The sequence below is a fragment of the Pipistrellus kuhlii genome, unplaced genomic scaffold (genome assembly GCF_014108245.1).
Source record: "Pipistrellus kuhlii isolate mPipKuh1 unplaced genomic scaffold, mPipKuh1.p scaffold_m20_p_134, whole genome shotgun sequence".
NCBI classification, from domain to species: Eukaryota; Metazoa; Chordata; class Mammalia; order Chiroptera; family Vespertilionidae; genus Pipistrellus; species Pipistrellus kuhlii.
In genome coordinates this window covers 31,079-55,246 of record NW_023425443.1, presented here as the reverse complement: position 1 = coordinate 55,246, position 24,168 = coordinate 31,079, and the positions used below count along the sequence as shown (strand labels likewise).

Here is a 24,168-nt window from a genome sequence, read left to right as displayed (position 1 = left end):
CTCGGTTCAAAATAAGACCACCGGAAGCTGATAGTTTATTTTTTAAAAAGCAAAACAAGAATTTATTGAAATATCTGGCCAGGACAGCCGCAAGAGCACCACACGCAAGAGCACCACTACACGACTGCGAGGCTTTAGGGGCAGGTAGTTATTTTTAAAGGTTCTGAGAAGGAAAACCCTCATTCTGCAACAAACTGTTGTTTGGAATTTTCTGCTGTTCTTCCTAGATAAAATGTTGTTTTCTAGTTTGCTTTAGCCCGTTTGAAGAATGATGAAGATAAACTTAGCTTTCTGACCTTGCAGGCCAGAGACCAGATATGCCCACAATCTCAATACCATGCCAGGTGCACTTTTTTTTTTTAATTGGATAGAACAGCATTGTTTTTCAAGGCCAGCATGGAGATAACCACGAAGTGCACATAGGGCTGGATCTTCAATAAAAAAAAAGGAAGTTCTGCTTGTAACCTTGCTTAGGATTTGAATTCATCCTATTTATTTCATGTTCAGCGGGAACCCCTGGCCCGCCATGGCTCACACGGGCTCAGTGAATGTGCCCCCATGCTGCTGTGCTGCGGGGTCCCTGAACCCCGCACAGAGTGGGCCTCATCAGCTAGGGATCAGTTGCTCTTCGTCAATAGTTTTGTGTCAATCCCTGAAGCATTCATGGAACCCCTGTCTGTACCCGGTGTTTTGCTGCGTGTTGACCAAGCTGCTCCCAGAACTAAGCATAGCTGCCCTTAAGGGGAGGGTCAGGGCCTGTGCAGACTGAACAATCAATAGCCTGCGGGAGGATAGCGTGGTCAATGGGGCGGGGCTTTATGGGAGGCGCGGTCGGGGCGGGGCTTTTGGGAAGGCGTGCTTTGAATGGGTGGGAGTACCGGGGGGCGGGGCAAATTGGATAGGACTTCCGGGAGGCGCGGTCAGCGGAGATGGAGCTGCGAGAGGCGTGGCTTTCGGGGCGGGGCTGGTGGAGGCGTGGTGAGGGGGAGGAAAGAAGGGGCGGCCGAGAGGCGTGGTCACCGGATCTTCTTCCGGTAGGTGTGGTCAATGGGCGGGGCTTTCCGGATGGTATGCTTTGAGTGGGCGGGAGAACCGGAAGGCGGAGCAAATTGGGCAGGGCTTCCGGGAGGCGTGGTCAGAGGAGATGGGCCTATGAGACCTGTGGCCTTCGGGGCGGGGCTGGTGGAAGCGGAGGTGGGGAAGAAGGGGCGGAAGAGGGGCGTGGTCAGCGGGTCTTTTCCGGGAGGCGTGGTCTGTGGGGGCGGGGCTTCGGGGGTGGGGGCAATGGGCGGGGTCTTCCGGGGGCGGGAGTGCCGGGGGCGTGGTCAGCGGGGCGGGGCTTTAGTCGGGGAGGCGGTGCCGCGGGAGAGCTCGGCTCCGGGGTGACAGACCGCCCGGCCCAGGCGGGAGTCCGGCTCGCGGCTCCCCTCTCGTCAGCATGTCGTTCGTGTCGGTGGCCCCGGACTCGGACTTCCCCATCCAAAACCTGCCCTACGGCGTCTTCTCCACCACAGCCAACGTGAGCCGAGGGCGCGGGCGGGCGACCCCTCACCTCCGACCCCTCACCTCGGACCCTCACCCGGGACCCCTGCCCTTCCGCTCGGGCCTCCCCGCGCCGCCTGCGCGCCCCGGGGAGCCCAGAGGAGCCCCGGGGGACGCGGGGGAGCCCCGGGGGCGCGGGGGGCCGGGCCTCTGTGCACCCCAGGAGCGGTTCGGTGCGTGCGCGGGCTCCCTGCGCCCCCGCAAGTTTGCGGGTGAGAGCGGAGCGCAAACGGGGGTCCCCCTGGCCCCCCGCGGCCGTCGGGGCCGCCCTTCCCCTCGGCCGGCACGACCCGGGTGCCCGGATCGGATCGCGGACGCCCCGTGTGTCGTCCAGGCCTCACGGGCCGCGGGGCTGGGGTCCCTCAGGCGCCCTTTGGGGCCATGAACCCCACTTTCCCTTCGTGTGGCCAGCCCGGCGACCTTCCACCCTTGCGACACGCCGGTTGGACATTCTTGCGACATTCTTGCACGCCGGTTGGAAGCGGCCGGTGTGGCCTGACTTAGGGAGACGCCAGCCCGTGAGGACGGGCTCATCAGCAAACCGGGGTGAACCGGCCCCCGGGAGGGGAATTCGGGAGGAGCCCATTCCTCTGGGGGCTCTTGGTGGTCTTGGTGCCTAGATGTCTGCTCCCAGCTTTATTTACTTTTTAATTAAAAAAATATATATATTTTATTGATTTTTTACAGAGAGAAAGGGAGAGGGACAGAGAGTTAGAAAGATCGATGAGCCAAGATCGGTTTGGCTCAATGGATAGAGCGTCGGCTTGGGGACTGAAGGGTCCCAGGTTCGATTCCGGTCAAGGGCATGTGCCTTGCTTGCGGGCACATCCCCAGTAGGGGGTGTGCAAGAGGCAGCTGATCGATGAGTCTCTCATCGATGTTTCTAACTCTCTCTCCCTTCCTCTCTGTACAAAAATCAATAAAATATATTAAAAAAGAAAGAAAGAAAGAAAGAAACATCGAACTGAAAAAAAAAGAAAAAAAAAGAAAAAAAGAAACATCGATGAGAGAGAAACATCAGCTGCCCCCTGCACGCCCCCCACTGGGGATATGCCCGCAACCAAGGCCCATGCCCTTGACGGGAATCGAACCCGGGACCTTTCAGTCCGCAGGGCGATGCTCTATCCACTGAGCCACACCGGTTTCGGCTGCTCCCAGCTTTAAAGGTAAACCGCAGGACCCCAGACCCGGCCTGCACCCCTGCACCCAGGAAGCGGGAGCCAATGGCCCTCCCCCCCATGGTGACCTTTGGCCCCAAGGGGGGTGCCTGCAGCCAGTGGCCTCCAGTGGCCTGGCCAGAGGTTGCAGGTACAAAGTGAGGTTGGGGGGGGGGGGGGCAACTTAGACCTTGACCCCCATGAGCACACCCGCGGCTGGGTGGCTGCTGGTATTTGTCCTCGGGGAGCCTGTCCGAGGTGAGGCGGGAACGTTGTGGCCAGAGGCAGGTGGGGCGCTCCCAGATCCCGCTTCCTCTGCTGTGTGTGTTTTTAAAATATATATATTTTATTGATTTTTTTTTTTTTACAGAGAGGAAGAGAGAGGGACAGAGAGCTAGAAACATCGTTGAGAGAGAATCATCGATCAGCTGCCTCCTGCACGCCCCCCACCGGGGATGTGTCCGCAACCCAGGTCCATGCCCTTGACCGGAATCGAACCTGGGACCCTTCAGTCCACTGAGCCACACCGGTTTCGGCTGTGTTTTTTGTTTGTTTGTTTGTTTGTTTTGTTTTGTTTTGTTTAATATGTTTGTATTGATTTCAGGGAGGAAGGGAGAAAGAGAGAGAGAGAGAGAGAAGCATCCGTGATGTGAGAGAATCACAGATCAGCTGCCTCCTGCACGCCCCTCACTGGGGATGGAGCCTGAAACCCGGTCGTGTGCCCTGACCAGGAATTGAACCCTGACTTCCTGGTTCCTAGGTCGAAGCTCAACCACTGAGCCACACTGGCTGGACTGTTTGTTTTTATTCTTTATTTTGTTGTTGTTTTTTTAAAATATGTTTTATTGATATATATATATATATTTTTTTATTATTATTTATTTTTTTTTCCCAGAGAGAAAGGGAGAGGGGTAGTTAGAAATGGGACCATTAACAGCCATAGCTGGTGTGGCTCAGTGGATAGAGCGTCGGCCTGCGGACTGAAAGGTCCTGGGTTCAATTCCGGCAAAGGGCACTTGCCGGGGTTGCAGGCTCCATCTCCAGTAAGGGGCATGCAGGAGGCAGCCGATCCATGGTTCTCTCGCATCATTGATATTTCTATCTCTCTCCCTTCTCCTTCCTCTCTGAAATCAATAAAGAAATATATATATATTTTTGCCAAAACCGGTTTGGCTCAGTGGATTGAGCGTCAGCCTGCGGACTGAAGGGTCCCGGGTTCGATTGAGGTCAAGGGCATGCGCCTTGGTTGCGGGCACATCCCCAGTAGGGGGAGTGCAAAAGGCAGCTGGTCGATGTTTCTCTCTCATCGATATTTTAACTCTCCATACCTCTTTCTTCCTCTCTGTAAAAAAATCAATAAAATATATTTAAAAAAATAAATATATATATTTTAAAAAATAATAAATAAATAAAAATATATATTTTAAAAATAATAAATAAAAAAATATATATTAAAAATAATAAATAAATATATATATTTAAAAATAATAAATTAAATAAAATGCTCTATTTATGTGAACGATGACTCGTGTATCTCAGCCCTTGGTAGTCAAAACGTCCCCATCAGAACAAACCTCCGTTTCCATGAAAACGGAAGCTTTAGTTTTTTTGCGGCCACGTCCACGCAAACCTGGTTCACGCTTGGTGCCTGGGATGACCTCCAAGCAATCCAGCCACTGGCCGAGATTACCCCGTCCACCGCCCCCCGCCCCAGGTCCTGGGGGAATGTGCAGGGTCAGCCATGAGGGGCATTTGGGGGAGATCGCCCCTTCCCACCACCCCCCGAATAGTGCTGGGGTGGGTGAGGGCTTAACCTCTGGCCTTCCAGAAGATTCCAGGCCTCTTTGGGCCTCACCAAAAGCTGTCCCTGCAGCCATGTCAGCCCCTTGGGGGGCACAGGGAACTACAGGGGGGTCTCAGCACTTTTTTTTTATATAAATATTTTTTATTTATATTATAAATATATTTTATTTATTTTTTACAGAGAGGAAGGGAGAGAGATAGAGAGTCAGAAACATTGATGGGAGAGAAAACATTGATCAGCCGCCTCCTGGGGATGTGCCTGCAACCAAGGTCCATGCCCTTGACCGGAATCGAAGCCGGGACCCTTGAGTCTGCAGGCCGACGCTCTATCCACTGAGCCACACCGGTTTCAGCTAGAACACAGTTTTATATATATATATATATATGTTTTTATTTATTTTAGAGAGGAAGGGAGAGGGAGAGAGAGAGAGAAACACCAATGACGAGAGAGAATCATGGATCAGCTGCCTCCTGCAGGCCCCCTAATGGGGATCGAGCCCACATCCCGGGCATGGGCCCTTGGCCGGAATCGAACCCGGGACCCTTCTGTCCTCAGGCCGGCGCTCTATCCACTGAGCCACCCCGGCCAGGGCGGGACCTCGGGTTCTTAAGCAGACAGACGTTCTGGGCCGCTGAGCCCAGCTCGGCTGAGGCTTTGCCCTGCGCTGACTGAGCCGCCTTCCTCCAGCCAAGATCGCGGATCGGCGTGGCCATCGGCGACCAGATCCTGGACCTCAGCATCATCAAGCACCTCTTCGCCGGGCCCATCCTCTCCAAGCACCAGGATGTCTTTGTCCAGGTAGGACCGGGCCACGGGGCTGGTCCTCCATCCAGTGGCCCCGCTGAGCTGGAGTCTCAGGCCCGGGGGGAGGGACAGCCGGGCCCAGGGCCCTCCGTGTTGGCCGCCTGCAGTGTACACACCTGTGGGATGTGACTTCACTGCCCTGAAGAAGGTCTGGTGCTTTTTTATTTTTATTTTTTATTTTTATTTATTTATTTTTTAAATATATTTTATTGATTTTTCACAGAGAGGAAGAGAGAGGGAGAGAGAGTTAGAAACAACGATGAGAGAGAATCATCGATCAGCTGCCTTTTGCACACCCCCCACTGGGTATGTGCCCGCAACCAAGGTACATGCCTTTGCCCGGAATCGAACCCGGGACCTTACAGTCTGCAGGCTGACGCTCTATCCACTGAGCCAAACTGGTCCTGGCCGGGTGCTTTTTAAAAAAAATATATATGGACTGGCCAGATTATGATGGTCTCTGAACTCATAATAATCCGGCCACTCAGAGCATGTGTGTGTGTGTGTGTGTGTGTGTGTGTGTGTGTGTGTGTGTGTTAGAGGCCCGGTGCATGCATTCGTGCATGGTTGGGGTCCGGCCAGCCTGGCCAGGGGGAGGGGACATGGGCAGTTGGCCGGCCTGCCTGCTGGTCGAACTCCTGGTCGAGAGGACAATTTGCATATGAGCCTTTTATTCTATAGGATATACAATGAGTGGCCAGATTATTATGCATTCTGAGATCATCATCATCTGATGACTCAGTGTATATATATATATTTTTTTTTTTCCAATATATTTTACTGATTTTTTACAGAGAGGAAGAGAGAGGGATAGAGAGTTAGAAACATCGATGAGAGAGAATCATCGATCAGCTGCCTCTTGCACACTCCCTACTGGGGATGTGTCCGCAACCAAGGTACATGCCCTTGACCGGAATCGAACCCGGGACCCTTCAATCTGCAGACCGACGCTCTATCCACTGAGCCACTCGGACGATGGCAGTGGCTGACAAACTGTGGCTCTGTTGACTAATGAGTTTGCCGACCACTGGGATAGGGGTTTAATCACAAGGAACAACAGCCTGTAATTATTGGAATCAAGAGTGTAGGTCAGCTGAAACCGGTGTTGCTCAGTGGATAGAGCGTCGGCCTGTGGACTGAAAGGTCCCAAGTTTGATTCCGGTCAAGGGCGTGTACCTTGGTTGAGGACACATCCCCAATGTGGGGTGTGCAGGAGGCAGCTGATCGATGATTCTCTCTCATCGATATTTCTCTCTATCCCTCTCTCTCTTCCTCTCTGTAAAAAAATCAATAAAATATTTATATATATATAAAAAAAGAGTCTAGGTCAGTGGTCGGCAAACTCATTAGTCAACAGAGCGTCATACCATGGCTCATGAACTGCAATTTGCTGACCACTGGACTATGGCTTTAATATACTGTGTGTGTGTGTGTGTGTGTGTGTATGTGTGTGTGTATTAAATTATTGATTTCAGAGAGGATGGGAGAGGGGGAGAGAGAGATAGAACCACGGATCGGCTGCCTCTTGCACACCCCCTACTATGGATCGAGCCACAACCCCGGGCCTGTGCCCTGGCTGGGCATCGAACCGTGACCTCCAGGTTCATAGGTCAAAGCTCAACCACTGAGCCACACCGGCACAGCGGGCAGGAAATCTTCTCTTGCCTTCCATGAAGAGATGGGCATAGACTGTGATGACCCGCAGACTGGAGTGTCCGGTGGAGCCATTGAGCCACCCCCTCCGAGGGCCAGGCCCAGCGGCACCAGCGGCGTCCAGACAGCAGCTTCCGGCTCTGTCCGCCGTGCGGGCAAGTCCTTGAGGGGCCGAGTCCCATTGGGGGCGCTGACCCCGTCCCCCACTTTTTTCTCTTTTTTTTTAATATGTTTTATTGAGTTTTTACAGAGAAGAAGGGAGAAGGAGAGTCAGAAACATCGATGAGAGAGAATCATGGATCAGCTGCCTCCTGCACACCCCCCACTGGGGATGTGCCCGCAACCAAGGTACATGCCCTTGATCGGAATCGAACCTGCGACCCTTCAGTCCTCAGGCCGATGCTCTATCCACTGAGCAACACCGGTCAGGGCTCGTCCCCGACCTTGATGCTAAGGCGACAGAGCTGAGAGCGGGCGTCCAGGAGAGGCGTGACAGGGCCCCGGCAGGCAGGCCGGCCTCTCCTGTGGGCGGAGGGGCAGCGCCCAGCACTGCCCCATGCGTGACCCACTCTCTCTCTCTCCCCCCGCTGCAGCCCACGCTCAACAACTTCATGGCCCTGGGCCAGGGCGCCTGGAAGGAGGCCCGCGCCAACCTGCAGACCCTGCTGTCCGCGAGCCACGCCCGTCTGCGGGACGACGCGGAGCTGCGGAAGCGGTGAGGAGCGAGCCCGTCGGGGCGGGAGGGAGGGTGACGAGGACATGACATGACAGCTGGGATCATCCAAAGACCCAGAGGCTGCATGTCTGTGGCAGGGCCCTGGGGGAGAGGGGTGAGGTGGATGGAATCACCCCTGTGCCACTGGCCCTCCCCCTGCCTCATCGCCATCATCCAGTCCTTTACAAAAAAAAAAAGGTTTGGCCCTGGCCAGTGTGGCTCAGTGGGTAGAGCGTCAGCCTGCGGACTGAAGGGTTTGACTCCGGTCAAGGGCATGTACTTTGATTGCGGGCACATCCCCCGTGGGGGGCGTGCAGGAGGCGGCTGATGGATGTTTCTCTCTCATCGATGTTTCTAGCTCTCTGTCCCTCTCCCTTCCTCTCTGTGAACAATCAATAAAATGTACATTTTTAAAATGTTTTTTTAAAAATACATTTGTGGGTTTTAAAAATATATATATTTTTATTGATTTCAGAGAGGAAGGAAGAGGGAGAGAGAAAGACACACATCCATGATGAGAGAGAACCATGGATCGATCAGCTGCCTCCTGCACGCTCCACACTGGGGACGGAAACCGCAACCCGGGCATGTGTCCTGACTGGGAATTGAACCCGGGACCTTTCAGTTCACAGGCCAATGCTCTATCCACTGAGCCACACTGGCTAGGGCTAAGTTGTTTTGTTTTTTTTAAAATAATTTGTTATTGATTTCAGAGAGAAAAAGGGAGAGGGAGAGAGGGATAGAAACATCAATGATGAAAAAGTGGGGGGAAAAAGTAAAAAATAAAAGAAACGAACCAAAAAAATAAACATCGATGATGAGAGAGAACCATGGATCGGCTGCCTCCTGCACGCCCCCCACTGGGGATCAAGCCCGCCACCCGGGCCTGTGCCCTGACCGGGAATCGAACCCGGACCTCCAAGTTCACAGGTCGACGCTCACCACTGAGCCGCACTGGCCGGGCCATCCGTGTCTGTCCGGTTCCCAGAGTCGAGAGGTTTAGCTCGATTCCTAGAATGGGACCTGGAGCCAGACGGGAGGCATGCCAGCTTCAGTGCGCGGACCCTCGCCGGTCACGGGGCATCGGGCACAGGGCTCTGGGACGGGCTGGGCCGAGCCTTCCGGTGGTCACCCGAGCGGGCACGTCGCCTCACCACCCGCTTGACCCCGAAATCCCTGCTCTATTTCAGTGCGTTCATCCCCCAGGCTCAAGCCACCATGCACCTGCCCGCGGTCATAGGTGAGTCCGTGCCCAGGGCGGCCTCCTGGGCCAGCACGGCGGTCCCGGCCTCCTGGTGGGGGCGGCTCCGGGGCCGGGACCCCCTCCCCCATCCCTGACTCGGGCCGTGTGGAGGGAGGGATCCATCCCTTGTGTGTGATTTGTTTCTCGGTAGGGAGTTCTGACGTAATGTTTTATTTTTTTATTATTTAAATATACTTTTATTGATTGTATTTTTTTAAATGTTTAATATATTTTTATTTATTTATTTATTTTTTATTGATTTTTCACCCAGAGGAAGAGAGAGAGAGAGTTAGAAACACCGATGAGAGAGAAATATCCATCAGCTGCCTCTTGCACACCCGCTACTGGGGATGTGCCCGCAGCCAAAGGTACATGCCCTTGACCGGAGTCGAACCCAGGACCTTTCAGTCCGCAGGCCGACGCTCTATCCACTGAGCCAAACGGGTCCCGGCTTATTGATTGTATTTTTTAAATATATATTTGTATTGATCTTAGAGAGGAAGGGAGAGGGAGAAGGAGAGAGAAATAGAACCATCCATGAGGAGAGAGAATCACGGATTGGCTGCCCCCTGCACGCCCCACCCTGGGGATCGAACCCGCAACCTGGGTCTGTGCCCCATCCCGGAATTGAACCCTGACCTACTGGTTCTTAAGTCGGTGCTTAACTACTGACCATGCCGGCAAGGGTATTAGTTATTTATTTTATTTTTTAATTATTATTATTTTCTAAATATATTTTATTGTTTTTTTTACAGAGAGGAAGAGAGAGGGAACAGAGAGCTAGAACCACTGATGAGAGAGAAACATCGACCAGCTGCCTCCTGCACGCCCCCCACTGGGGATGTGCCCGCCACCAATGTAGTACATGCCCTTGACCGGAATCGAACCTGGGACCTTTCAGTCCGCAGACCGACGCTCTAACCACTGAGCCAAACCGGCCTTGGCTGTTATTTATTTTTTGATATATTTTTTTTTATTTCAGAGAGGGAGAGAGAGAAAACCAATAACAAGAGAGAATCAGTTATTTGCTTCCTCCTGCACGCCCCCTACTGGGGAACGAGCCCACAACCCGGGCCTGTGCCCTGACCGGGAATCGAACCCTGACCTCCTGGTTCCTAGGTCAGTGCTCAACCACTGAGCCACACCGGCCCGGCTGCAGTCATTTTTTTGGGGAGGCTCATCTGTGTCCGTTTTGTGCTGAGCATTGGTGACATGTCATGAGTGGGTGCCCCCGCCTGCCACCCCTCGGAGGGGGACCTGAGGAAGCTGGCTGTCCTGCTTCGTCCACCTGTCCCTGTCACCCCGTCCTCGGCACATCCTTTCTCCGTCCCAAGGCGTCCAGCTCCCCCAAGGGGCTCTCTCTCCTCCCGTGACTCCCCTCCGCAGGCGACTACACGGACTTCTACTCCTCGCGGCAGCACGCCTCGAACGTCGGGATCATGTTCCGCGGCAAGGACAACGCCCTGATGCCCAACTGGTAGGTCCCTGGCCGAAGCGTGACGGGCTCCGCGTCTGTCTGTCTGTCCTCCCGCTCCCAGCGGCACGCGGTCCCGGGAGCTGCCGGGTCCCCCAGGGGTCCGAAAACCAGCGGAAGGAAAAACCGACCCTGATGACGCTCACGGCTCAGCCCTTCTGGAGACAGTGGTCTCCAGAGAAGCCCCGCCCTGGACCCCCCGTGGGACCCGGGAGCAGTCCCTTCGTCTCTTATTTTTTATTTTTTTATTTTTTTTAATATATTTTGTTGATTTTTTTTACAGAGAGGGAGAGAGAGTTAGAAACATCAATGAGAGAGAATCATCGATCGGCTGCTTCTTGCACACCCCCCACTGGGGATGTGCCTGCAACCAAGGTACATGCCCCTGACCGGAATCGAACCCGGGACCTTTCAGTCCACAGGCCGACGCTCTATCTACTGAGCCACACTGGTTTCAGCTTCATCTCTTATTTTTGTTGGTTTGTTTTGTTCATTCTCACCCGACCCCCACTAGGGGGCATGCAGGAGGCTACCAATCAGTGACTCTCGCCAAAACCGGTGTGGCGCAGTGGATAGAGCGTCAGCCTGCGGACTGGAATGTCCCAGGTTCGATTCCGGTCAAGGGCATGGACCTTGGTTGCGGGCACATCCCCAGTGGGGAGTGTGCAGGAGGCAGCTGGTCGATGACTCTCTCATCGATATTTCTCTCTATCCCTCTCCCTTCCTCTCTGTACAAAAATCAATAAAATATTTATTTTTAAAAATCACCCGAAACTGGTTTGGCTCAGTGGTAGAGCATCGGTCTGCGGACTGAAAGGTCCCAGGTTCAATTCCGGTCAGGGGCATGTACGTTGGTTGTGGGCACATCCCCGGTGGGGGCTGTGCAAGAGGCAGCTGGTCGATGTTTCTCTCTCATCGACGTTTCTAGCTCTCTATATCTCTCTCTTCCTCTCTGTAAAGAAATCAATAAAATATATATTTTTAAAATCAATAAAATATATATTTTTTTAAAAATCAGTGACTCTCATCATCCATGTTTCTTTCTCTCTGCCTCTCCTTTCCTTTCTGAAAGCAACAAAAATATCTACACTAGCCGAAGCCGGTTTGGCTCAGTGGATAGAGCATCGGTCTGCTGACTGAAAGGTCCCAGGTCCGATTCCAGTCAAGGGCATGGACCTTGGTTGCGGGCACATCCCCAGCAGGGGGTGTGCAAGAGGCAGCTGGTCGATGTTTCTCTCTCATCGACGTTTCTAGCTCTCTGTCCCTCTCCCTTCCTCTCTGTAAAAAATCAATAAAATAAAAAAAAAAAATACAAGAGTACCATGCTAATTGACCGTACCTTCGCCACGCTCACCAGCCAATCAGGAGTGAGCATGCAAATTAACCCAAGAAAGATGCTGGGTTAATTTGCATATGCAGGCACCCCGCCCCAGCTGCTCGGGGCCTCTGCGCAGCTTGGGCAGGCGGAAAGGCTGCTCCGGCCGGAGCGAAGGCGGCGCCGGCAGCCAGGGGAGGGAAGGCCCATTCCTGCATAGATCTCCATGCATCGGGCCTCTGGTATTTAAAAAAAAAAAATTTGCCGAAACCGGTTTGGCTCAATGGGTAGAGCGTCGGCTTGGGGACTGAAAGGTCCCGGGTTCGATTCTGGTCAAGGGCATGTACCTTGGTTGCAGGCACATCCCCCACATGGGGCGTGCAAGAGGCAGCTGATTGATGATTCTCTCTCATCGATGTTTCTAACTCTCTATCTCTCTCTCTTCCTCTCTGTACAAAATCAATAAAATATATTTAAAAAAAAAAATGTTCTGTCACACGTGACGGCACCCACACCTGCACCCTTTGCCTTCGTCCGCCAGGCTGCACCTACCCGTGGGGTACCACGGCCGCGCCTCCTCCATCGTGGTGTCGGGCACGCCGATCCGCAGGCCCGTGGGACAGATGAGGCCGGATGACTGTGAGTGCCCCGCCCGCCCGCCCGCCCGCGCGTCCCCGTGTCCCCCGCGCGTGCTCCCGGGCCCGGCCCTCACGGCAGCCCCTGTCCCCGTGTGGTTGCAGCCAAGCCTCCCGTGTTCGGCCCCAGCAAACTGTTGGACATCGAGCTGGAAATGGTGAGCGTGCGCGGGGTCTCGGCGTCGGTCTCAGGGTGGCGTCGGCACGGGCTCTCCGTAACCGCGGTGGCAGGCCCGGCCAGTGTGGCTCAGTGGTCGGAGCGTCGGCGCCAGCACCGAAGGGTTTAGGGTTCAGTCCCAGGTCCAAGGGCGCGCACATACCTGGGCTGCTGGTTCGATCCCCAGCCCAGGTCGGGGCACATGCAGGAGGCAACCAGTCGATGTGTCTCTCTCACATCAATGTTTCTCTCTCTCTCTCTCTCTCTCTCTCTCTCTCTCTCTCTCTCTCTCTCTCTCTCTCTCTCTCCCTGCCCCCTGCCTTCCGCCTTCCCGCTCTCCCTAAAAATCAATGGAGAAAATACCCTGGGGTGAGGAGTAACAAAACAAAAAATGCGATGACCGGATGTCAGATGACAGGGCCTGGCCCAGGCGGGGTGTGTGTGTGTGTGTGTGTGTGTGTGTGCGCGTGTGCGCGCAGACCGGCTCAGGAAGGGACTTTTCTTTTTTTTATTAATTTTATTTTTTTAAAATATATTTTTTATTCATTTCAGAGAGAAAGGGAGAGGGAAAGAGAGAGAGAGAGATGGAAACGTCAATGATGAGAGAGAATCATGAATTGCCTGCCTCCCCCCCTCCCCCCACATTGGGGATCAAGCCCGCAACCCGGGCATGTGCCCTGACCGGGAATCAAACCCAGGGCCTTTCAGTCCTCAGGACGATGCTCTATCCACTGAGCCACACCAGCCAGGGCTAATTTTTATTTTTAAATTAATGTTGTTAAGTGTTGTTCATTCTCCCCCGAGGATATTTTCCCATTGATATTTTAGAGAGAGTGGAAGGGAGAGGGAGAGGGAGAGACAGAGGGAAACATTGATGTGAGAGACACACATCGATGGGTTGCCTCCTGCATGCACCCCAACCAAGGCCCGGGCCGGGGAGGGGCCTGCACGCAAGTACGTGCCCTTGACCCGAATTGAACCGGGGACCCTTCGGTCTGCAGGCCGACGCTCTATCCACTGAGCCACACTGGCCAGGGCACGGTGGGACTTTTCATAGCAACGCCCATGGTTTAGGTGAGGCCTGGGGAAGCTCTGGTGTCCACTCTCGGCAGGTGGAGGAGAAGGGCTGTGGCTGCGGAAGTCAAGGTCGGCTGCAGGCAGCAGGAGCTCCCGGTCTGTCCTGTCCTGCCCGCTGGTCTCTTCCGACTCCATCCAGACAAGGAAATGTGTGGGCACCGCCCAGGGGGGTCCCCCAGGCCCTGCAAGGCCCTCTCCTGCTGCCCTAGCCACGTGGACCCCAGAGCAGGTCTCCCAGCCCAGCCCCACCGAGCCCAGGGTGGGGGCGGGCCTTCGCCTGCGTGGGCCCCGCCCAGTGCAGAGACTGGCGGGGGAGGGCAGGGCCCCGGTCCTGGCGGCTGGCGGTAAGATCCGGTGTCAGCCGGTGCCCTGGGTTTGTTAAAAGTCCGCAGTGTGTCAACACTCATCAGTGCAAATAGGACTTGTTTGCTTTTGCCAATGTCATCGCTGACTCTGCTGTTGACAGTCACCGTCCCAGTTTGCCCCCAGGGACCACTGGGTGTCTGCTGGATCCTGGGCCTTGTGTTGGGATGTTTTTCTCTCCAAGGCAGTGGGTGATGGGCTGGGGGGGGGGGGGGGGAGGTATGCCCTATCAGGCTCTTGGCTGCATTTTAAAAATATATATATTTTATTGATTTTTTACAGAGAGGAAGGGAGAGGGATAGAGAGCTAGAAACATCGATGAGAGAGAAACATCGATCAGCTGCCTCCTGCACACCCTCCACTGGGGATGTGCCCGCAACCAAGGCACATGCCCTTGACTGGAATCGAACCCGGGACCCTTCAGTTCATAGGCTGACGCTCTATCCACTGTGCCACACCAGCTAGGGTTTGGCTGCATTTTGGAGGCAACCTTTTGATTTTGCATGAATAACCATTTTTCTTTCCCCCCTTTTTTTTTCGTGTGAATCCTCACCTGAGGATATTTTTTCCATTTATTTTTATTTTTATTTTTTAAAATATATTTTATTGTTTTTTTTATTTTATTTTATTTTTTTTTTTACAGAGAGAAAGGGAGAGGGATAGAGAGCTAGAAACATTGATGAGAGAGAAACATAGACTAGCTGCCTCCTGCACACCCCCTACTGGGGATGTGCCCGCAACCAATGTACATGCCCTTGACCGGAATTGAACCCGGGACCTTTCAGTCTGCAGACCGACGCTCTATCCACTGATCCAAACCAGTTTCGGCTCCATTGATTTTTAAAATATATATATATTTTTATTGATGTCAGAGAGGAAGGGAGGAGAGATAGAAACATCCATGATGGGAGAGAATCACGGATCAGCTGCCTCCTGCACGCCCCCTACTGGGGATCGAGCCCGCCACCTGGGCATGTGGGGCAGGGGAAGAGACAGAGAGAAACATCGATGTGAGAGGCACACGCCCCCAGCACATGTCTGACCAGGACTGGGGATCGAGCCTGCAGCCCAGATACGTGCCTTTGACTGGAATCGAACCCCAGACCCTTCAGCCCGCAGGCCGACGCTCTATCCACTGAGCCACACCTGCCGGGGCTGATTCCCTCCACTCCCATCAGCCTCATGTAACCGCCGGGTGCTGGCATGCAGAGCCGTGAGGGGCGGCAGGGCAGGAGCCAGGCGCTGTTGTGCTTGGCATTCAGGGCTGATCAGAAGGGTCATGGGCTGCAGTGCCCAGCTTCCCGAGGCGGCCATGGGTCCCCCCAGGAGCAGACCCAGCTTAGAAATATAACCGGACAACTGAGGGGTCTGGCCGCTGCCCCTCCCTGAGCCGATGGGGGGCCAGAGACAGGGTGGCCTCGTCTGTGCGCGCCCATTCCACTCATGCCCGCAGCAGCAGCGTGGGGGGCAGCGGGTCACCACAGCATCTGCCCTGCCCCCCGCCCCCATGGGCAGCTGCTTACTCTGGGGAGGAGGACAGAGACGGCATGGGACGTAGGGAAAGGGCTGCCAGGTGGGCAGTGCACAGGCAAGGCGGGCTGGGGGTTTGCAAAGGCCTGTGGGTATGCAAAGGGCTGGGGTTTGCAAAGGCCTGTGGGTATGCAAAGGCCTGTGGGTACGCAAAGGGCTGGGGGTTGCAAAGGCCTATGGGTATGCAAAGGGCTGGGGTTTGCAAAGGCCTGTGGGTATGCAAAGGCCTGTGGGAATGCAAAGGGCTGGGGTTGCAAAGGCCTGTGGGTATGCAAAGGCCTGTGGGTATGCAAAGGGCTGGGGGTTGCAAAGGCCTGTGGGTATGCAAAGGGCTGGGGGTCTTCAAAGGGTCAGTGACATGCAAAGGGCTGGGGGCCCTAGTTTCTGTAGCAAAGTTGTTACGTTTCCATGGTAACAGGCAGCCCCCGGTAGGGAGCAGGGCCTGCACCTCCAGGTGAGCTCCCAGGTCCCCAGGGTGGGGGGTGGGGGGCCGCCAGCCAGGCCGGAAGGCGCTTCTCTCACCGGAACAGCGCGATCGCGGTTAACCGGGCGCGATCGCTATTCCTCACGGCTCTGATACCCTGCTTCCGCGCCCGTCAGAAGCACTGTGCCTTCGGGGCCTGGGACGGGCCTGCCCTTTGCCCTCCAGACCCTGACGCGCTCCCCGGGGCGGCGGGCGGGCGGGCGGGCAGGCCTTCTTCGTAGGCCCCGGGAACAACCTGGGAGAGCCCATCCCCATCAACAAGGCCCACGAGCACATCTTCGGCATGGTCCTCATGAACGACTGGAGCTGTGAGTGGGGGCGGAGCTCTGGGCGGAGACGGGGTGTGTGTGGGGGTGAGGGGGGACGTTTCCCAGCAGGCCGCGGGCTCCTGGGTCCGGTGCTGGCTCCGGGGACACGGCTGACGTCACAGCTAACAGGTCTGAGCATTGTGTGTGGCCGCCCAGATGCCACCTGGTAATATATTTTCTTTTTAAAATCTATTTTATTGATTTTTTTTTTACAGAGAGGAAGGGAGAGGGATAGAGAGAAACATCAACGAGAGAGAAACATCCATCAGCTGCCTCCTGCACGCCCCCAAGGGATGTGCCCGCAGCCAAGGTACATGCCCTTGACTGGCCTCGAAACTGGGACCTTTCAGTTCGCAGGCCGACGCTCTATCCCCGCTGAGCCACACCGGTTTCGGCTGGTGATATATTTTCTTAATATGTTTTTATTGATGACAGAGAGGGAGAGAGAGAAGCATCCATGAGGAGAGAGAATCACGGACCGGCTGCCTCCTGCACGCCCCCCACTGGGGATGGAGCCCGCAACCCGGGCCTGTGCCCTGAGCGGGAATCGAACCCCGACCTCCTGCTTCCTAGGTCGATGCCCAGCCACTGAGTCACACCGTCCCAGACCCACTGGCGGGTGTTATGGTTCCCATTTTACAGACGAGGCACAGAGAGGACTCCGTTAGTGGCCGAGTGATGGTTTCACTCAGCGCTCCCGAGCCAGCCTCTATGGGGGACCCTCCCACCTGCCGGGTCATCCTGGCACAGGGACCCCAAAGGACCGATGCCCCTGGGTCCCGGGCAGCCTGGTTGGGGCCTCGTTGGGGGGCGGGGGGGGGGGCTGTGCGGAGCACCTCTGCTCCGTGGTTGGGGAGGAGGGAGCCTGGGGCCGAGGTGGGGGGCGGGGGGAGGCAGCCGGGTAAGCCCAGCCCGGCCCTGCCCCTCCCCCCGCAGCCCGGGACATCCAGAGGTGGGAGTACGTGCCGCTCGGCCCGTTCCTGGGCAAGAGTTTCGCCACCACCATCTCCCCGTGGGTCGTGCCCATGGACGCCCTCATGCCCTTCGTGATACCCAACGCGGAGCAGGTGAGCCCCACGTCCGTCCGTCCATCCTCGGGGAGCCCCGCACCCCGGGCCCTCTGCCCCAGGCGGGCAGCGCCAATCACCCCGCCTGCTGCTCTCCCGCCCCCTGCATTTTTTTTTTTTTGGGGGGGAAAAACACATCGTGTTGTAACCTTCAGAACCCGCCCTCCGAGCCCAGGGAGCTGGCACTTGGCAGGACAAGGAGTCCCTGCCAGGGCCACCGGACAGGAGGCACCAGGCGCCAGGCGGGATGTGTTGTGCGGGGGCGCCCCCTGGTGGCCGCGTGGTAGAATGCAGGCTGGAGCCACTCCTGGAGCTGATGTTCCGGCCTCAGCCTGTCCCAGTGTGTGTGTGTGGGGGGGTTACCCGACCCCATCCCCGCGGGGCCTCCCCCAGCGCCTCGGCCCCATGCCCTCCTCAGGGTGCCAGCCTGGCAGACCCCAGCTCTTCCTAGACACTCGCACCCTTAACCTCTTTGCCGTGTGACCTGGCCCAGTTCCCTGCGTCTCCAGTCCTGTCATGTGGCCACGGGACCCCGGCCCCCACACTGGCCTCCGAATCTCACCTGCTCCTGCCCCACCCAAACCCCCTTCTGCACCCTGACACCCAGACACGTCCCTCTGCACCAGCCCTTCCCAGTCACCGCCTGGCCTCAACCTGCAGGATGCCCGCCACTTCCGAACCGTTCTTTACTCAACGTTCTTCCTTTGTTTTTATTGTTGTTGTTGTTGTTTTTTAATATGTATGTTTTTTATTTATTTCAGAGAGGAAGGAAGAGGGAGAGATAGAAACATCCATGAGGAGAGAGAATCCTGGATCGGCTGCCTCCTGCATGTGCCCCAGCCTGGAACTGAACCCTGACCTCCTGGTTGATAGGTTGACAACTGCTCAGCCACTGAGCCACGCGGGCCAGGCCTGTCTGGGGGCGCCCCCGCTTTGGGCTCTGAACCTCTGATCTGCCCCTCCCTCAGCCTCGTTCCCTGGAGTCTGGCTCATGGGACACCCCCCTCGCCTCTCACGGACCAGGGACCTGATTCTGGGTCCCTGGAGAGCTGTCCGTCTACCCCGTGTCCTCATCTGAGCTCCCCCTGCTCACCCCCCGCCCCCCGTCACTGACCCTCTGCTGTGCTCTGCCCTCCCAGGACCCCAAGCCCCTCCCGTACCTCCGCCACGACCAGCCCTACACGTTTGACATCAATCTGTTTGTGGCCCTGAAAGGTACCGGGGGTTGGAGGGTGTGGCCGGGCTCAGGGTGCTCCTGAGCTGGGGGGGAGAGGGGAAGAGGGAATCTCCTGCTGCAGCCTTCGAGACACGAGGGTTCTTCTTTTGTTCCTTTTTGAAAATACACGGAGTGGCCAGATGATAGTGATCTCTGGACGCATGATCATCTGGCCACTCCGTGTGTATGCTATAGAATAAAAGGCTAATATGCAAATGGTCCCCTTGACCAGGAGTTCGACCGGCAGGCAGGCTGGCCGGCCAACCGCCCCTGTCCCCTCCCCCTGGCCAGGCTGGCCGGACCCCACCCATGCATGAATTCATGCACCGGGCCTCTAAAAAAAACAAATACACACACACACACACACACACACACACACACACATTGAGTGGCCAGGTTATTATTTGTTCAGAGATCATAATCTGGCCTATATATATATATATATATATATATATATATATATATATATATTTTATTGATTTTTTTTTACAGAGAGAAAGAGAGAGGGATAGAGAGTTAGAAACATCGATGAGAGAGAAACATCGATCAGCTGCCTCTTGCACACCCACTACCGGGGATGTGCCCGCAACCAAGGTCCATGCCCTTGACTGGAATCGAACCCGGGACCTTTCAGTCCCCAGGCTGATGCTCTATCCACTGAGCCACACCGGTTTTGCCACTCCGTGTATATTTTATTTCGGAGAGGAAGGGAGAGGGAGTGAGAGAGAAACATCCATGATGAGAGAGAATCACAGATCTGCTTCCTCTTGCACACCCCCCACTGGGGATGGAGCCCCCAACCCGGGCCTGTGCCCTGACCGGGATTTGAACCGTGATATCCACTGAGCCACACTGGCCGGGCACTGGTTGACCCCCGTGTGTGCCCCGGCTGGGAGTCGAACCCGCCTCCTCGGTGGGACGGGACGAGACTCGAACCAGCTGAGCCCCCTGCCAGGGCCGCGCTGATTCTTTCTGGGACTCGTTAGGCAGAAGCCACGTGGGTCGGTGGGCAGCTTAGGCCACAGCGTTCGCCCTGCGAGGTGGTGTTTGGTTTTGTGTGTTTTTTTACAAATATATATTTTATTGATTTTTCACAGAGAGGAAGAGAGAGGGATAGAGAGTCAGAAACATCGATGAGAGAGAGAAGCATCGACCAGCTGCCTCTTGCACTTGGGGATGTGCCCGCAACCCAGGTGCATGCCCTTGACCGGAATCGAACCCGGGACCTTTCAGTCCGCAGGCCGACACTCTATCCACTGAGCCACACCGGTCTCAGCTGGGTTTTTTTTGTTTGTTTTTTTCTTCCGTCTGGATGGACAGAAGCGAGTCTCTCTGTCCATGCTCCCCATCTCTCTCGTAGGAGAGAACATGATCCAGCCAGTTCCCATCTGCAAGTCCAATTTTAAGGTAAGCTTGGGCACGGGGCCAGGCGCTGACGTACGGACGGACAGACGTGAGGGACGGGGGGAGGAGGGACAGCCGGTCCCTCCGGCGGGAACCAGGGAGCAGTGTCCGTGTGGGGAGATGCTGACGGGTTGCCTGTGGGCCCGAGATCCTCCAGAGGAATGCTGGGAGTTCTCCTGGGAGGGTCTAGTCCCGGCTTCCGTCCCGCTAGGGGCTGGATGGGTCCCAGTGACTTTTATTTTTAATTTTTAGGTGAACTGTTTTTTTTTATTAAAAAATATATTTTATTGATTTTTTGCAGAGAGGAAGGGAGAGGGATAGAAAGTCAGAAACATCAATGAGAAAGAAACATCGATCAGCTGCCTAATGCACACCCCCCACCGGGGATGTGCCCGCAACCAAGGTCCATGCCCTTGACCGGAATCGAACCCGGGACCCTTCAGTCCGCAGGCCTGTTCCATCCACTGAGCCACACCGGCCAGGGCTGAACTTCTTTTAAAAAAAATAATATATTTTTTTTAAAAATTGATTTCAGAGAGTAAGGGGGAGAGAGAGACAGAAGCATCCATGATGAGAGAGAATCACAAATCAGCTGCCTCCTGCACGCTCCCCACTGGAGACGGAGCCCGCAATCCGGGCCTGTGCCCTGACCGGGAATCGAACCCGGACCTCCTGGTTCCTAGGCGGATGCTCTATCCCTGAGCCACGCTGGCAGGGCCAGAGTTCGTTTCTGAGGTGCCCTCTGCCCGGACGGGTGGCTCTGGGGTGGCAGATCTCAGGGTGGGCCCTGCTCCTGAGCCTGTGGCGGAGGGGGCACATGGTCCCCCCCCCCTCCCCAGCCTGACCTTCCTGCAGGCCCCTCGCTCCGGGCCCTGGGGGGAGAAGGACTTCGGGGTTTTGCTCAGGAGCGGCCTCTGCCCTGATGGGCACCTCGTCCTCCTGGGCTCGGGGCATTCGAGGGGCAGTGTCCTCAGGGCGGCACGTTGAGGCTCTGAGCAGGCGGTGTGTGTGTGTGTGTGGGGGGTGCAGGGCTGGAACAGAGACAGAGGGGCGATTCCCGGGCAGCTCTGCAGAAGGACAGCTGTCATCATCGCCCAGAGGAACCGGGGAGAGTGGGCGCGGGGCGGGGGGTGGCGGGGAGCCGGAGGCTGGGGGTTCGGGGAGGGGAAACCAGTGGCCTAGGGGGCTGGGGGACCTGGGGGAAGCTGGGGGGGGCTGGGGGAATCTGGGGGGGGGGCTGGGAAAAGCCGGGGGGAGGGGCCCAGGGGGAAGCCGGGTGGGGGACCTGGGGGAATCCAGGGGGGCCTGGGGGAATCCAGGGGTGCCAGAGAGAAGCCTGGGGGAAGCTGGTGGCCTGGGGGGTTGGGGGGCCTGGGGGAATCTGAGAGGGCCTGGGGGAAGCCGAGAGGGGGGCCTGGGGGAAGCTGAGTTTGGGGCCTGGGGGAAGCCGGGGGGACCTGGGGGAAGCCAGGGGGACCTGGGGGAAGCCGGTGGCCTGGGGGCTGGGGGGCCTGGGGGAAGCCAGGGAGGGGCCCAGGGGAAGCCAGGGGGCCTGGAGTATCGGGGGGTGCTGTGTGCCCTGGCTGGCCGTGTGAGGCCCGTGCCCACCTGTCCCCCGCAGCACATGTACTGGACGATGCTGCAGCAGCTCGCTCACCACACCGTCAACGGCTGCAACCTGCGGCCCGGGGACCTGCTGGCGTCCGGGACCATCAGCGGGCCGGTGAGTCCCCCTCACGCCCCCACCCCCACCCCTGCTCCCCACGCAGCCCCCAGGGCCCCACTCACTCCCAGGCGGGTGCCTCTGTCCTGCTCGGCTTCCTCCACATCCGGGACGGGGAGGGGTTTCCTTTCCAAACTCAGCGCCAAAGGGCCCGGCCGGTGTGGCTCAGTGGCTTGAGCACCAACCGAGGAAGCAGGAGGTCGGGGTTCGATTGCCCGCTCAGGGCGCAGGCCTGGGTCGCGGGCTCCGTCCCCCGTGGGGGGCGTGCAGGAGGCAGCCAGTCATGATTCTCTCCCGTCACTGCTGTTTCTATCCTTCCCTCCCCCTTCTCCCTTCCTCTAAAAGAAATGAAAACTGTTTGTAATTTCAAATTCAGAGGGAAAGGGGCGGGCGTGGGAGTGCGAGGCCATGCCTGTCTGCGTGGGGAGCAGCTGCTGCGGCCTCCTCCCCCCACTCCCTGCCCCCCCTGCCACTGTCAGCCCAGCGCAGGTCTCAGAGCCCCAGAGAGGGTGCTGCGAAGGAAGAAGGGTGCATGTGCCATCCCTTCCTGCCAGGCCTGGACTGCAGCCTCTTGTCCGCAGTGTGTGTGTGTGTGTGGGGGGCCAGCATTGCCAGAGGGCCTTTCCTTGTGGTTCCACCGAGGCAGGGACTTGGGGGCCCCAGATCCCCCGCCCAGCCCGGGGCCCCCAGGCCCTGTCTGCGCCGGAGCCAACAGGCTCCCCGGAGCTGGGTGCCTGGGGCACTTCATTTTTCTTCTTTCTTTTCTAAAGAATATGTTTCCATTGATGTCAGAGAGGAAGGGAGGGGGAGGGAGAGAGAAACATTGATGATGAGAGAAGCATCATGGATCGGCCGCCTCCTGCACGCCCCCTAGTGGGGATGGAGCCCGCCCCCCAGGCCTGTGCCTTTGGCCGGGAATCGAACCGGGGCCTCCTGGTTCGCAGGCCGATGCTCTGCCGCCGGGCCCCGCCCCGGGCCCTGACCCTCTGCTCCCCTCCCTGGGCAGGAGCCCGAGAGCTTCGGCTCCATGTTGGAGCTGTCCTGGCGCGGCACGCAGGCCATTGAGCTGGGCTACAGCAACACCCGGCGCTTCCTGCAGGATGGAGACGAGGTCATCATCACTGGTGAGGGCCGCGGCCGCGTCCCCCTGCCCCCTGCCCCCCTCCCGCCCCCCCTCCCCTGCCCGCGTCTCCCTGACCAGTCTCCCTGCCCCTGCCCCCTGCCCCCCTGCCCCCTGCCTGCGTGCGCTGTCCCATTGGCTGGGCAGCCGTCTGGCTCGGCCCCCCTCTAGCCTCCCAGTGTCTGCTCGCTCTGTCCCTCCTCCCAGCCTTGGGTAGCAGGGGTTCTCCGTCGGACCCTCCCCGGACCACAGAGACCCCGGATGTGGCCCTGCTCTGTCCGCGGCTCCCTGCGCAGAGCGATGAAATAATGCCCGGTTGCCCAGGTCGCCGGATCTGGACCAGGGTGTCTGCGAGATGGGGGCGGGGCGGTGGGGACCGAGTAGGAGGGCAGAGCAAGAGGACGCCAAGGCCGTCTGCATTCGGGAAGCAGACACAGTCTGTTCCCTCTGCCTGGCATGCCCTTCCCGGCGAACTCCTACGCACCCGTCAACGCCCCAGCTCAGATGTCCCCTCCTTTGTGCTCTCTCAGCGCCTGGCAGCCTTCTCTCCTCTAACGCTTGTCTAAACCCTCCTCTCTGCCTTCCCCTCAAAATATCATTGCGGGGGAGGGGGGGTGAGGAGGGGCGTGCAGGCTTGGGGCACCTACCCTGTGGGTGAGCATGTGCTGGGGGGGGGAGGGGACACGTGGCATGTCACCGAGGCCTGTGACTCCTGTCTCCAGGTGAGGGGGCCGAGCTCAGTTTCCATCTCATCTTTGCCCTGGTCCTGCCTTGCTGGGCTCGCTCCCTGAACCCATTTCACAGATGAGGAAACTGAGTCGGGGGGGGGCCCGCCAAGGTCACGGGGCTGGTCGGTGGGGAAGCCCAAACCCACACGGAAAGCCTGGCAGCCCCTTGGGGTGTTGGTGAGGGCCCGTGGGGTGGGGGCGGGGCACGGAGTCCCACCTCGGGGGTCCCTGCCAGCTCCGAGACGGCCGGGCCTTGGTCCCCGGGACCCCGGAGTGGGGGCCGCGGCTGACCCGTGTCCCTCTGTTCCAGGCTACTGCCAGGGGGACGGCTTCCGCGTGGGCTTCGGCCAGTGCTCCGGCAAGGTGCTGCCCGCCCTCCCCACGGCGTGAGGGCCTCCCGGCGCCCTGGACGCCCGCCTGGCTGGACCCCCGCCGCCCCCCACCCTGGGACGGGGGCCCCTCCCTCCAGGAGCAAGTGAATAAAGCCATGGTGCCCTGCACACAGCCTGGGCGTCTCCACTGCTTCCCGGAGACACCCCTGCGTCCGTTTGTGTCAGTGAGATGGTGCGGGGAGGGAGGGGGGGTGTTGGGGGGGGTCATGACCCGCCCCAGTGGCCATCAGGCTTTGGGGTCCCACGACCTGGCGATG

At 57.3% G+C, this 24,168-nt stretch overlaps 1 protein-coding gene and 1 long non-coding RNA gene across 2 annotated transcripts; one reads left to right on the top strand and one right to left on the bottom strand.

Moving 5' to 3' along the window:
• Positions 1–1,359: 1,359 nt before the first annotated feature.
• On the top strand, positions 1,360–24,009 carry FAH (fumarylacetoacetate hydrolase). Its single transcript, XM_036436307.2, has 14 exons — positions 1,360–1,519; positions 5,191–5,301; positions 7,554–7,675; positions 8,866–8,915; positions 10,305–10,395; positions 12,249–12,346; positions 12,448–12,500; positions 16,162–16,261; positions 17,198–17,328; positions 18,468–18,543; positions 19,905–19,951; positions 21,570–21,671; positions 22,678–22,795; positions 23,830–24,009. Exons 1-14 carry the CDS (start codon positions 1,439–1,441, stop codon positions 23,907–23,909), a joined length of 1,260 nt encoding a protein of 419 aa, XP_036292200.1. The 5' UTR covers positions 1,360–1,438; the 3' UTR covers positions 23,910–24,009.
• On the bottom strand, positions 10,089–10,267 carry LOC123652273. The gene is made up of 2 exons (XR_006741506.1): positions 10,207–10,267; positions 10,089–10,175 (listed from the first exon to the last, which is right to left on the bottom strand). It is a non-coding gene; the product is annotated as an uncharacterized LOC123652273 (long non-coding RNA).
• Positions 24,010–24,168: the final 159 nt, after the last annotated feature.